The sequence below is a fragment of the Lolium perenne genome, chromosome 4, assembly GCF_019359855.2.
Source record: "Lolium perenne isolate Kyuss_39 chromosome 4, Kyuss_2.0, whole genome shotgun sequence".
NCBI classification, from domain to species: domain Eukaryota; kingdom Viridiplantae; phylum Streptophyta; class Magnoliopsida; order Poales; family Poaceae; genus Lolium; species Lolium perenne.
Window position 1 is genome coordinate 178,792,587 of NC_067247.2, and position 15,070 is coordinate 178,807,656.

At 46.1% G+C, this 15,070-nt stretch overlaps 2 protein-coding genes across 3 annotated transcripts; one reads left to right on the forward strand and one right to left on the reverse strand.

Annotated features, from left to right (window-relative positions):
• Positions 1–1,771: 1,771 nt before the first annotated feature.
• On the reverse strand, positions 1,772–6,554 carry LOC127347389 (putative disease resistance protein RGA4). Its single transcript, XM_051373579.2, has 2 exons — positions 5,510–6,554; positions 1,772–4,487 (listed from the first exon to the last, which is right to left on the reverse strand). Exons 1-2 carry the CDS (start codon positions 5,972–5,974, stop codon positions 2,025–2,027), a joined length of 2,928 nt encoding a protein of 975 aa, XP_051229539.2. The 5' UTR covers positions 5,975–6,554; the 3' UTR covers positions 1,772–2,024.
• Positions 6,555–7,894: 1,340 nt separating this feature from the next.
• Positions 7,895–13,828, forward strand: LOC127294578 (pentatricopeptide repeat-containing protein At2g03880, mitochondrial). 2 transcript variants are annotated; one of them, XM_051324425.2, is made up of 4 exons: positions 7,895–11,328; positions 12,260–12,325; positions 13,001–13,126; positions 13,263–13,828. In XM_051324425.2, exon 1 carries the CDS (start codon positions 8,274–8,276, stop codon positions 11,043–11,045), a length of 2,772 nt encoding a protein of 923 aa, XP_051180385.1. In that variant the 5' UTR covers positions 7,895–8,273; the 3' UTR covers positions 11,046–11,328; positions 12,260–12,325; positions 13,001–13,126; positions 13,263–13,828. The 2 variants fall into 2 exon arrangements, with proteins under 2 accessions (XP_051180385.1, XP_051180386.1); XM_051324426.2 differs by lacking the exon at positions 12,260–12,325 and having other exon boundaries at positions 8,123–11,328.
• Positions 13,829–15,070: the final 1,242 nt, after the last annotated feature.

A 15,070-nucleotide genomic window follows, 5' to 3' on the forward strand; every position in this document is an offset into this window, starting at 1 on the left:
TGAAGGGCACTCCGGGAAAATGAGTGTTGTTTAAAAGTAATGGACACCTAATTGTAGATGGATATTGTGATGCAGATTGGGCTAGCTGCTTAGATGATCGAAGATCCACCTCAGGATATTGTGTTTTTGTTGGAGGAAATTTGGTTTCATGGAGAAGTAAGAAACAATCTGTTGTCTCGAAATCAACAGCCGAAGCTGAGTACAGAGCTATGTCACAGGGCGTGGGTGAAATATTGTGGGTATGAAACCTTCTAAGAGAGCTAAAAAATTTAAGGCAAGGAAGCTTGAAAGTGTGGTGTGATAATATGTCTGCCATAAACATAGCAAATAACCTTGTCCAGCATGAGCGAACTAAACATGTGGAGATAGACAGATTCTTTATTAAAGAAAAGATTGATGCAGGGATTATCTCATTGGCCTATGTGAGATCAGGACAACAAGTGGCATACTGTTTAACAAAGAGACTGGGCTCAAAGGAGTATAATCTTGCCTGTGCCAAGATGGGGATGATTGACATTTATCACCCATCTTGAGGGGGAGTGTTGGATAACTTTGGGCTATCTTCTTATTCTTTGTTGTGGCCCATTTGGTCCAGCCCAATCCTGACCTATATAAGATGCTTCTATCTCTGTAACCCTAAGTAGAGAGAGTTCCTCCCTGCAGCCTCCTTCCACCTCAGGTTAGGCCCTCATCTCTGTCCACATACGACAAGTATAAAAACAGTCGACTGAGTAATATATTATTACCTCCATTCCATAATGTAAGATGTTTTGGCAAACTAGATTAGTTTTGCCAAGACGTTCTATATTATGGACCGGAGGTAGTACATGGATAGCGAAAAGTCAGAGCTCCACTGATAGAGCTATTAAAAAATAAAATGGTTGATGTCAGTTACACGAGCAGCAAGTCAATTCATGGATACCTTGCATCCGCAGTGGGCAGTTCCGCACCTAAATACCTAATGACAGGTAAATTACATAAACAAGTACTACCGACTGACATGCATGTCTCCCACTCTGGTTCTCCGGTTTGCATCACATATCATGAAATCAATATGCATTATATAGTAGTCCAGTTTTGGGGTAACTGAACAAACAAAAGCAAAATGACTCTTATCTCAATCTGGATAAAAACATGGTCCGATTTCTGACAAGACAAAAAAATCGGCACGTTTATGCATGACGCATCTTCTTTGATTTGAATTCCGATGCCGTCACGATCCTCTATTGATCCTCCGCCGGCTGCCGGGAAGCATCGGAGGAGTCGCCACGTAGGCGATCTTCAACCTCTGCCGTTGACTCCGGTGGGGGAATGGAAGTTGGTGGTCACGGCAATGGGCCTGGCCCCTGGGCGCCACTGCACGAAAAAAAAAATCTTTTTCTTGTCTTCGTCGTTTGGTCGCGTCCAAAACTAAAAGGCGAAGCCGCCCGCCATTTTCCCGGGCGTCAAACTTGGACGACATATATACGGTGCAATATGTTACATGGATGCTTGTGCCAACAGATCATGGAGAACCTCACAACATATATTAGCTATAAAACACATTGTTCATCTGATGGTCGTCGTTAGTCATTACACATTGTTCATAAGAAAAAAAAAGGCGAATAATCGGCAGTGCTAGCTGAGAGGTCCAACAACACGGATATCTGAACTGGACATGCAGATTCTCGATGTAGTTTCTTCTCTGATAACTGGTGGTCTGGTGCCTCAAGTAATGAAAGACTTGATGTACTAGATGAATCCAACGTCTTCCATTTTGCAAACTAAACAGTAGCCATGAAACAAGAGATAAATAAACTGCATGACACTGTTAACAGCCGACAAGTTCAGAATGTCGAAACCCTTCATATAAAACACTTAAGTAAACACAAGGATAATCAAATACAATGATACTGCCAACATTGCTACAAACAGGTTTACAGCCTGCTGGTTTGCATTCTTGACATCGGTATTGCTTCAACTCCGAAATCATAATTAAGAATATCAGCAAACTGGAATAGTTCAATACCCAGGGAAAGCACAAACTACACGAATTTCCACCTCTTCATGGGAATGTGCTCAATCTTTTTCCAGTTTGGATGCCCGACTTTCTGACAGGACTCCATGAACTCACCGTTGCATTCAACGAGTTTAAACTCCTCAACAGACTGGGGCAGTGTTGGAAGCGACAATATATTCAAGCATTTATAGATCTCTAGCTTCTTGAGCGATGCGAGGTGCTCCATGTTGCCTGGTAAGGCGTCCCAGCTGCAGTTCCAGACCCTGAGGGAACCAAGATGAACGAAAGCCACAAGGACAGGAGCTGATCTTAGTTGGCTACATCCATCAAACCAAAGTTCTTGCAGGTACCATGGGCCGCTGTTCTGCTTACTCACCATCCAATTTGGGTACCACGAACCATTATAGTGACATATTTCCAGTGTTTCAAGTCCCACAGGAGGACAAAGGCCCTCAAGTACCTCTGCTTGGACTTCTGGATTGCAGTCTGTGGCATCTTCCCGGTCCAAGTTACTCTCCCAGTCCAGCATCAGCATTGTCAGCTGTTCCTTGGAGGCTAGATTAGCTTCAAGAGCTTCCGCCTTGCTTTTAACATTTTCAAGACCATTAATGCACAGTTTTCCTTGGAGCTTATTTAGGTCCCTTAGCTGGCTTATCTCGTACCCATGTTCCTTCCTTACTGTGAAGAATGGTACTGTTTGGAGTGAGGTTAGCCTGCTAATGTTTGAAATACTCCTATTCACTTTGGGGCAGCTGAATAAATGCCGCAAATTGATAAGATCACCACCGACAAATTCCATTTTTTCACACCGACCAAAATCTAGCAGCTGGATATGGTAAAGCTTGGTTACTGTGCTTGGTAATATTACCCTGCATCTCGTGCTTGTCCGGAAAGCAAGATAGCGCAGATGCCTTAACTGACTAATAGATTCTGGGACTGATAACTCATCTTGGTTTTTAACTAATGCATGGCGTTCCTGGCTCAAAGCTATGGCCAGTACCCGCAATTTTGGCAGCTTCTTGAATATACTATCAATGACTTCTTCCTTAACTTGTACAGACCCTCGAACAGCATAAATGATGAGTGTGCGTAAATTTTTCAGCAGAAGGATCTTCTCAATTATCAAATCTTGATCATAGTTTTGAACAAAAAGATGGCGAACATCTTGAGGAATATCTCCTCTCCAGCCTTCTCCTCTTGGGTCTTTACCTCTCCAGAGGTCTATAATCCATCTTGAGCCATTCTCAATTCTAAAACAATCACTTCCAGAGACCTTCTCTGCTAAATCATGTAGAAGATCATGAACTACATAGTATTCCTTGTCGCTGTAGTCCATGCCTCCTGGTTGAAAAAATGAGTTTGATGCTAGTTCATCAAAGTATCCCCGAGCAACATCTTCCATTTCCTCCCCTTCATTAGTACTCCTTACAAACCCTTCTGCCACCCACAAGTTAACCAATTCATCACGGTACAATCGATGTCTTCTGGGAAAAATGCTGCAGTAGGCAAAACATCGCCTAGCCTGCTGATCAAGATGATGGTAGCTCCAAAACAGAGCAGCACTAATGGTTCCATCCAGAAGCTTCCCATTTTTAACTGTTGACCAAAACTCAGCATTAGGCCTCCTACCTAGCCTTCCTCCTACTGTTCTGGCTAATAGAGGTGATGCATTCAGTTTTTTTGCAATGTCAGTTCCAATATCTTTGAGTCTTCGTCGAGCATAAACATCTATATTTGTGCCTTCGAGTGCATAATGCATCAACAAATCAAGAAAGACATCGTTATCCAGGTCAGATATAGGAATACATCTCGGTTCTGCAGCACCCAAAACAGACAATGCACCTTTAGTTCGACTGGTCACAAGGATCTTGCTTCCTGCCCTGCCAGCCTTTAGCGGAGAAAGTATCTGTTGCAGTTCCTCCCGCTTCCTGGCATCTTCACCATTGTACCAGATATCATCTAGAACCAAGAGAAACCGTTTTCCATACAGTACTTCCGCCAACTTATCATGTAGGGTGCTAAGATTATTGAGTTGAGGGCATGAACTCCTTGTAGCTGCCTCAACTATTTCCTCCAAAATGGCACTCACGGTAAAACTCTGAGAAACATGAACCCACATAATGAGTTCAAAATGGTCATTCTTTTTTTCACGGTCGCAGACTAACTGTGCTAGGGTTGATTTCCCAGACCCACCGATGCCATGAATGCCAATTACAGTATAACATAGATCATTGTTGGTGTTCACTACACCCTTGTTCTCATGAAACATTGCTATGATCTTGTCACAATCTTTATCTCGTCCGATTACAACCTTCGGTGGAATCGAAGTAGTAGCAGCAACTGCTGAATTGGCAGGAACAGGTTGGATTCCATTGCCATCACTTAAGCTCGGCAAGTCTAGCCGTTCCAAAAATTCATATGCACTATTTATAATTTCTTCTATCTTCTCTAGACTAGCCTTCAAATTATTTTTTGGCATACCAGTCTCCTGTAGAACAACACAAAAGGTGAGGATATCAGTATAACACACTAAAAAGGAAAGAAACATGTCACATCTAGTTAATATATTCCAGAAAAGAGGTATTGACATCTTCTGAAGAGTAAATGAGATAGGGTGGGAACAGAGTGCTGCTCGTCTGGTGTGAGCAGTGCAGGTTACCAGCGGGAAAAGAATAGGCAACAGGAAAAGATACTGTTAGTATTTTTTGTAGCATAAAATGGGTCTAATGGGTCTGGTGCTGAGTAGTATCACTAGTACGTAAATCTAGCCCAAAATGGCTCTAAGCTGCAAGGATGTCATTTGTGTTAGGAAGACATGAAGGCCATATAAATTATATAAGTATATGTTATGCATTTCATAATGAGGCAAGCAAGAAGATCAAATCTGCTCCCTCTCTAACAAGTCTGCCTACTAAATCCCTGAAACTCCGCTGCCTGGAAATCGATAATTCAGTCGTCATCCCATTATGATCTAGGTTCCCTACAAAACCAAACATGTCTGTACCTTTTTTTTTTTTTTTTTGCAAATGTTTGTACCTTTAAGCTGCGCCAAAATAGTGATCCCACTTTTCTCTATGCCCATGTACATAATAATGATGTACTAGGACATTTTGTGAAGAATTGGATGAGTAACAAATTCTTAGATTATCATGACTGCAGTTTACCATATAAGGGTCAGACTTAATTGTATTCTCCCTATAGTGTTAAATTGCAAACAAGCTACAATAGTACAGCCCATCTAGTTCTGAACAATCACAGTCACTTTTCACTACTTCCGTATTGTGAATGTACCCATGACTCGATACAGCCGTTCTACCAGCAAAGAAGGAAATCGAAACCCACAGAGACGGGCGCATGATCATGTGACCTATCGGTTCATAAATGCTATCTTGAATTTCGGACTTTTAAGTGAGAACAGAAGTAAATGGATATAAATATATACGAAAATAGCACAACAAAGTTCGAAGACACAAGCAGCGAAACAGAAGAGCATGAAAGCGAGGAAAGGACCTTGTTTTTCAACAGGGAGCTCATCGAGGCAGATTGGACCTTATTCTTCAGCCAATCCCTTTTACGTTGAGATACACCACCATCGTACTTGACCATGACCTTATTTTCCGAAGGGGAGCTCAGTGAGGCAGACCGGACCTTGTTCATCACCCAATCCCTCTTACGTGGGGATGCACCACCGTTGCACTTGAACTTGCCATCTTGGATCTTCTTCTCGAGGCAGTGATACTCAACATCATCCAAGATATCTTCAGCTTCATATAACGCAATTTTAAGATCCACGAACAGTTGCTCCAAACGAGCCCTGTTGGGGATCTTCTCAAATATCTCTATTGCCCGCTCAAGCAGTATTACTTTTGGCCCAAGTTGCCGCAGCTTCTTCGTGGCGTCAAACTTGAGGTAGTTGGAGCATTCCTTGAAAAGCTCGGAGATGATGGGTGCGGCAATCCAACCAATAGCTTCCATGCCTACTCCTAGGACAGCCACAAGATCAGATATCAGAAGCTTATTGCTGGAAGTAGAGCTTCTTCATCTATTAGGGGTGCCACCAGGAGGAGGTTGTAAGGTGGGGAGCCTTCTTGTACTGGCTAACTAACCAGAAGTGTGGGTGTCCTAGGAGCACAAATGGCGAGCCGATGATATGGGCGAGAGCAACAAGCCCAACACGGTTTTACCCCAGCCAATCATGGCAACATCCTGACCAGTGACCACGGAAAGCTTCTACTAGTTCAGAAAGAGGGCAGTTGCAGAGGGGAGGACGAAGGTGCTAGCTATCCTGGTAGCTCTCACAATATGATAGGCAAGTATGTATGCTGTCTTATACAAGAACTCAATGCCGTGTATGGCATAAACAGGCAGCTTCAAGGGAATTTCCGATGAATTGACATGGTCATTGAGTGCTACAGTTGGCCATACAATGTCTCCCTTTGCAGATCAATATTTTTTTCCCCTGAACCAGAGGTGTTAAACGATCAGGTTCTACCATCGAAACCATGGGCTACAGGCAGGTCAATGGTATTAATAAGGGGGCAACTAACGAAGGATGCAGGTCAATGGTATTAACAAGTGGGCAACTCTGGTAGCAGTAGGATTTTTGAGTCTTGAAGTCTTAACTACTCAAGGCTCAATGGAGACAGCAATGACGAGTACTACTATTCTGCAAAAACCTTCGTCCACTCATTTTCCACATATATCGTGAACTGAAAAGGGAGATTATTTATATGCAAATTTCCAACAGTTGTCTGTGTCTTCCTTGGCCCTGTCCCGTGAAGACCACAACTCATCATCTGCTCTTCCAATCAGCGCGTCGAGCAAAAGACATCAATCGTGCAAAGGGAACTCCCCGGAAGAGTAGACTCTGTCTCATCCTACCAGTTGGAGTTACTACAAAACAATCAAGTTGGTACCTATAATACTGAAATTCTGTTCCTACAGCAACCAGCTTATTGGAAAACAACACCATACCTCGCCTGAACCACACACACAAAAAATGCACTTATTAATACATAGTACTACCATATGCAACAGAAATCAATATTGTTCCTAATGACAGGTAGTACATACATAAACAAGTACCAAATGGATCAGGCCCCACCTACCCCTCCTTTCCTAATGACAGGTACATACATAAGGCAGTACCAACTTGCAAAGTTTGATAAAGCTAAGAATCGACATGGTTGATAGAGCAATTTCAATTAAGTAGTTGTCTGGTTTGTGTCAGAAATCATGAAATCAACTTGTTTGTATGCTGGGGATATAATACACAGATACAACTTGTTTTAATTAATTTATTTTTCCAAACAATAACAGGCGATGCAGGCCTGCAATGACAGGTACAATACATAAACAAGTACCAAATGGCTCTTCAAGGAGCCAGGGTGGGTGAGCAGGGGTCATGGATCCCCCCATCATCCAAAAATTTCAGTTTTATGCACACATTTAGATTTTAGATACAACTTGCAGATTTTTTGTGTGTAAATTGTGAAACTATCTCCCAGATGAGTAAACAAAAGAGTAAGCCTGTACTTACAGATTCCAGAAAAGCAGAAACAATAAACCAGCCTCGCTAGTACTGTATATGCTTACCCGGGAAAAAAAAGTACTGTATATGCTGACCTGCCGTAATCTGTGTGGGCGTTACCAGAAATCGGCGAACTGTCGACGGAGAATCTCCTTCCGCCGCCATCCTCCACTCCTCCGCCGGGCAGCAGAACCGGAGACTTCGGCGGGCGGGATTCGGCCGCCGCTGAAGATATGAGGAACGGAATCTAGTGTTCGCCATCATGGGCCTGGGCCTCCAAACTCGTATCCAAGTTTCTACATGGGCCAATTTTGTTGGGCACGGGTCGTCCTTCTCCCATACGTGACCTAGGTCGCGACCAAATCCGAAACTCGAACGAAGCCGCCCGCCATTTTCCCCACCGCCAAACTGGCCAGCCACTTCAACCGAGCAGCGCCGCGCCTCGCCGCCGCCGCCGCCGCCGGCTCCTCCCGCCGCCTCTCCACTCTTGCGCAGCCATGCCCTATCGACGCGCCTCCGCACCACCCCTTCAGCCTCCTCACCGACCACCCGCACCCGGCGGTCGCCCAGTTCCCGACCACCGGCTTCGCCCACCTCGCCGACGCCCCGCTCCTCGCGCGCGCCGTCCACGGGGTCGTCCTCCGCCGCGCGCTGCCGCTCAGCGCCTTCCACAGCAACACCCTGCTCGCCTTCTACTTCCGGCACCGCCGCTCCCCCGACGCCGCGCTCCACCTGTTCGACGCGATGCCCGACCGGACGCCGTCCTCCTGGTACACCGCCGTCTCCGGCTGCGTCCGGTGCGGGCGCGACTCCACGGCGTTCGGCCTGCTGCGGGGCATGCGGGAGCGCGGGGTCCCGCTCAGCGGGTTCGCGCTCGCCAGCCTCGTCACCGCCTGCGAGCGCTCGCCGGCCTCGTCACCGCTTGCGTGCGGGGCTGCCATCCACGCGCTCACCCACAAGGCCGGGCTCATGGTCAACGTCTACATCGGGACGGCGCTCCTTCACCTCTACGGCTCCCGGAAGCGTGCGTTGGACGCGCGGAGGCTGTTCTGGGAGATGCCTGAGCGCAACGTCGTGTCATGGACGGCGCTGATGGTGGCCTTGTCGTCGAACGGGTACTTGGAAGAGGCGCTGGGAGCTTATCGCCGGATGCGAAAGGAAGGTGTCACGTGCAATGCGAATTCGTTCGCGACGGTGGTCAGCTTGTGCGGGTCGCTCAAGAATGAGGTGGCTGGGCTTCAGGTATTTTCCCAGGTCTTAGTTTCTGGCCTACATCGACATGTCTCCGTGGCAAATTCACTGATTACCATGCTCGGTAACATCGGAAGGCTGCAAGATGCTGAGAAGCTCTTTTATCGAATGGAGGAACGTGACACTATATCATGGAACGCGATGGTGTCGATGTACTCGCACCAAGGACTGTGCAGCAAATGCTTTCTGCTATTTTCAGATATGCGTCATGGTGGATTGTTAAGGCATGATGCAACTACTTTATGCAGCCTGATATGTGTCTGCGCCTCGTCAGATTATGCCAGCACTGGAAGTGGAGTTCATTCCCTGTGTCTCAGAAGTGGTCTGCATTCTCATATTCCTGTGACTAATGCCCTTGTTAATATGTATTCTGCTGCTGGGAAGCTGGTTGAGGCTGAGCTTCTGTTCTGGAGCATGGGGAGAAGGGATCTAATATCGTGGAACACTATGATTTCGTCCTATGTCCAGAACGGCAATAACATGGATGCATTGAAGACAGTAGGTCAGTTACTTCAGACTAACGAAGCTCCTGATCGCATGACATTTTCCAGCGCTTTGGGAGCATGTTCAGGTCCACAAGCCTTGATGGATGGTAGAATGGTTCATGCCATGATATTGCAGTTAAGTCTTCAAAGCCATCTACTGGTGGGTAATTCTCTCCTCACGATGTATGGTAAATGCAATTCCATCCAAGATGCTGAGAGAGTATTTCAGTCGATGCCAACTCATGATGTCGTTAGTTGCAATGTACTTATTGGGAGCTATGCAGCGCTTGCAGATTGTACTAAGGGAATGCAAGTATTTACCTGGATGAGAAGTGGGGAAATAAAGCCGAATTACATAACAATAGTAAATATCCAGGGTTCTTTCACATCTTCAAATGAGTTGCATAACTATGGACTTCCGCTGCACGCATATACAATACATGCTGGATTCGTAGCAGATGACTTTGTTAGTAACTCTCTGATCACAATGTATGCAAGCTGCGGTGACTTGGATTCTAGCACTAATGTATTTCATACAATCATGAACAAAAGTGTCGTTTCCTGGAATGCTATGATTGCCGCGAATGTTCAACATGGCCATGGGGAGGAAGCCCTAAAGCTTTTGCTCGATATGCGGCATGCTGGAAACAGTCTTGATAATGTTTGTTTGGCTGAATGTTTGTCATCCAGTGCAAGCCTGGCATCACTAGAAGAAGGCATGCAGCTACATGGACTTGGTGTGAAGTGTGGGCTGGATATTGACAGTCATGTGGTTAATGCTGCAATGGATATGTACGGGAAATGTGGAAAGATGGATGAAATGTTGAAAATGCTTCCTGATCCTGCCATTCGACCACAACAATGCTGGAACACATTGATATCAGGTTATGCAAGATATGGATATTTCAAGGAAGCTGAGGACACATTTAAGCACATGGTATCGATGGGGAGAAAGCCAGATTACGTAACATTTGTCACCCTTCTCTCAGCTTGTAGTCATGCTGGTCTAGTGGACAAGAGTATTGATTACTATAACTCGATGTCTTCTGTATTTGGTGTTTCCCCTGGAATAAAGCATTGTGTTTGCATTGTTGATGTCCTTGGACGTTTAGGGAGATTTACCGAGGCAGAGAAATTCATTGAGGACATGCCAGTCTTACCAAATGATCTAATTTGGCGTAGTTTGTTGTCTTCTAGTAGAACTCACAAAAATCTGGATATTGGGAGGAAAGCCGCCAAGAAACTCCTTGAGTTGGATCCTTTTGACGACTCGGCTTATGTTCTTCTGTCGAACTTATATGCTACAAGTGCAAGATGGTCTGATGTTGACAGACTAAGAAGTCACATGAAAAACATTAATTTGAATAAAAGACCTGCTTGCAGTTGGCTTAAGCAAAAGAAAGAAGTAAGCACCTTTGGTATAGGTGACCGGAGTCATAAGCACACAGAAGAAATCTATGCGAAGTTGGATGAGATCTCTCTGAAGCTCAGGGATGTAGGTTATGTTGCTGATACCTCATCAGCATTGCATGATACAGATGAGGAGCAAAAGGAGCAGAACCTTTGGAATCACAGCGAGAAGCTTGCATTGGCCTATGGCCTTATTACTGTTCCGGAAGCTTGTACAGTAAGGATATTTAAGAATCTCAGGGTCTGTGCAGACTGCCATTTGGTATTTAAGCTTGTTAGCATGGTTTTTGACAGGGAAATTGTGCTGAGAGATCCTTATAGGTTCCACCATTTCAAAGGCGGATCATGCTCCTGTTCAGATTTTTGGTGAGATTAGTGGCAGTTGATTCGATGTGTAGGACTGTAGTCACTGTACAGAGAATAGTGGTCGCCTGGTCGGAGCAAAAGAAAAAGGATTTTTTGTATACATGTCTAGTCATGGACCTACAAGATGTGCTTTTGTGCTGGAAACTATTGATCTCAATATTGCCGCTCAATGCTGGTGCGGTGGCGCCGACCTATACAATCGTGGTTCTTGATAAAGCGTAACAAATGATATATGGAATCAGAAGAAGCTAAACTCTTTAGGAAATATCCAATTGGAATGAACACAGGTGAATCTTAAGATTACCATGAATCACTTATTCACTTTGATTATTAGTGAAGTAAATACACCAGTAATTGTCTTGTGTTCTTTCCGGAACAAATATTCTGGAACTAACCGTCAGTAGAATTCAGGACCTAATATTCCGTTGGTTCATACACTGAACATGAACACCACATCTTGTCAGTTACAGTTGTTCCTTCGTTCCTTATTGTTGAAAATATGGGCCCTTGATTTAGTTATGTACTGTCAGGCGGATCATGCTCCTGTTCAGATTTTTTATGAGATTATTCATGGACAAAATGCAGTTGATTCGATGTGTGGGACTGTAGCCACTGTACAGAGAAAAGTGGTGGCCTGGTGGGTGTAAAAGAAAAGGATATTTTTTGTGTATATGTCTAGTAATCGGAAAGTACCATGTGCACATGAGCACCAGTGCTCCTTGGACTTTTGGATTTTTGAAAATTTTCAAAATCTCGCTTTTTTATGTTTTCAAAAATTATGGCATTAAATATGTAGATAGCTTTAGACACGAGGAGTGTAGTCAAAAAAGTCCCATTAAAAAATACTTTGTATTTTGGAAAATACAAAAAAGACAAATTTCTGACTATAAATAGTAGTACAATAGTACGTATATTTTGTCAGTTTACTGTCAGAAATTTGTCTTTTTTGCATCTCCCAAAATATAACGTATTTTTTGACGAGACTTTTTTTGATTCCAATCCTCGTATACACATCTATCTACATATTTAATGTCATAATTCTTGAAAGCAGAGAAATATGAGAATCTGAAATTTTCAAAAATTCAAAAGTGAAGGGAGCACTGACTCCCATGTGCACAAAATCCTTGTCCGTAATGGACTTACAAGATTTATTTTGTGCTGGGAATTATTTGATCTGAATATTGCTGCTCAACGCTGGTGCGGTGGTTCATGATGCAGTGTAACGACAATATATGGAATCGGAAGGGGAACTCTTCAAGAAATATCCAATTGATGCCAACACAGGTGAGCCTTAAGATTGCCATTAATCACTTTGTTTATTAGTGAAGAAACTACACCGGTAACTGTCTTGTGTTCTTTCCGGAACAAATATTCTGGAACCAACCATCAGTAGAAGATTCATGACCTAACATTTCGTTGGTGCACACACTGAACATGAACACCACATCTTGTCGGTTACAGTTCTTCTTTTGTTCCTAATTGTTGAAAATATGGGTCCTTGGTTTAATTACGTACTGTCAAGGTCTGAAAACTACAGCAGGTTTCATGTGCACAATCAAGTAGCGATTTAACATGACGTATGGTACTTCTTCTTTTTAGACATTAATTTTCACATGGCCTGTAACACGTAGCCTCCCAATCGATTGATTGATTTTCCTGTGACAGTATTATATTGCATTGAATTTAGCTTTATAGAACTTTGGAGCATGATAAGTGAATTGTCATGCCATGTACATATCCCTTAACTTCAGTGAAGTGACATGTAGCACTGAATTTCAAGAGAAATCTGTTGATCTAGTTTAGATAACCATTTATCAATTCGTAGCTGCACTGGACCAGTAGGAGTGTGAGTGGAATTCACGGGTGCACCTTCTGCAACTCCTACTGTTGATAAGCTGAAATGATTGGATAATATGTACATAAATAATTGGCACTAACCCAGCAGTCACCTTTGTCCAGATCTCAACCACATTTCGCCGTAATTGAATTCAGCCGGCCTGACTTCCCGGGAGCTCTGCCATGGATGTAGCAGCAGAATCCTTGTCCCACATGCATTTTTTAATTGTCAGAGATTTTGTTGTTCAGGTATGGTGTTATTCAGTCAATTTGCCAATAACATCAGATCTTTCCGGCCTCTGTCGCGCATGCTTTTTTCAGCTCTTCGCCGTCTGATCTTATGCTGAAAATGCTTAACCAACTTGTGTTTTTTTGTGTGTGACAGATATGCAACTTGTTTGGTATTCGGATTCAGATCAAAAGAAGCAGGGGAAATGGGATTCATGGTAGTCGATGACGCGGGAACCGTCTTGCCATCTGCCACGCGTGCGGGCACCAGCAAAGGTTAGCCGGCTGCCGGCCGGTGACGCCGCTGCATTGATTCCGGCCTGGGGCAGATGTAGGCACCAGCCTATGAGCGCGCGCCCATATGCATGATCGCCGGACTGGGGCAAGTAATGGCCGTCTTAACTTGACCCGATCGTGCTCACTCACGCGCGGCAGATAAAGGTCCCTCGTTGCTTAGCTCCACAGTAGTTTGTGTTTTGGGCAGCGGTGGCAGGAGTACAACGTCCCTTTTTGCGTCGCCATGAATGGCTGGCTACTCGTCGGGGCTTGCTTCTGTGGGCAGCAATCGAACTCATCAGTAGCTTTTTTTTTAGATCAAACTCATCAGTAGCTGGTGTGGTGCCAGTGATGCGAAACGGCACCCAATCTGCCTAGCTTCGTCATCAAAACTGCTTCGGTTAGTTGTAACCTTTTCTAACCAAAATTAGTCTAGTTTAAACTAGATAATGCACTGAAAATTGATGTACCATGTCAGCAATTTTAGAATCATCTGCCGAGGGACATAGACAAAAACAAATTATGAGGACGCGCTCTCGCGAACACGCCCGCGGCGGGTGAGCGCCGCCGCCGCCCAGATCTCCTCCGTCCGGCCTCCTCTGCTTCTTCTCCGACCAGATCCGAGATCTCCGTCGCGTTCTCTCCCTCCTCCACCCTCCTCCCGTCAGCTCCATGGCGTCGGCGGGCTGAGCCCTTGACGAGATGAAGGTCGGGCTACCTCGGACTCCTGCAAGTTGCCGTTCCGCCCGTGCGTCTGAGCCCGCCCCGGCGGCCTCGCCGGCTCCGCCTCTTGCCGCTCGCTTTCTCGCCGACGAGCTGGCCGCGGCTGCCCTCGCTCGCCGCAGTCGACCCGGCTGTTCGGGGAAGGATGGCTCGGCCTCGAGCTCGCGCCCGCCCTCGCCTCAGGCCTGCTGCGGCGACCCCGCACCCGAGCCCTGCAGTCGCGCCTGCAGCTGCCGTGATTGCAGCTGCCCCTGCAGGTTCTGGTCTGGCCTGCCCCTCGGCCACCTCAACGGTGGATTCAGTCCTCCAAGCGCTGCGGGCGTCCATGCAGACCCCTTGTGCTGCAGCGCCGGCCGTCTCCGGAGGTGCTGTGTATAGGTCGCCTCGTCCCCGCGATCGGTCTGGGATGGCGGCCGCTCCAACCGGCTCTCACCCTTTGGATGGGCTGCTCTGCGACCCTGCCGTGCTGGTCGAGGGCCTCGGGTCATTGTCGTTGCTGTCAATTGCCTCGGGTGGTCCTGCCGAAGTGCCCCTTCCTGCAGGTGGTGCGATGCCAGCCTTGGGCTTGTCTTTGGACTCTGACGAGGATGACGACGACGATGAAGAGTTGGCTCCGTGGTCGCCGTTGGCCTCCTCTGAAGGGGTTGTTTCCGGCTCGGTTCGCGACACCGCTGATGTGCGCCATGATGATGAGGAGCCAGCGGAGCCCTGCGGCAACATCTCTGTTGCTGTTGGCGCTCTTGGGGACGAGGATGACTGGGTGAAGGTGGGTCGAGGCGGTCGCCCTAGCCGCGAGCCATCGACTTCGCCTCGGAAGGAAGGCCTCGAGCGTAGTCTCGCTTTCAAGCGTTGGGCTCGTGGGAGATGCTTTCGGTGCCTTGAGCGTGGCCACCAGGTCAGCACATGTCGTGAGCCCTTCAGATGCATCCGATGTCGTCGTCCTGGTCACCGGGAGCGTTTCTGCCG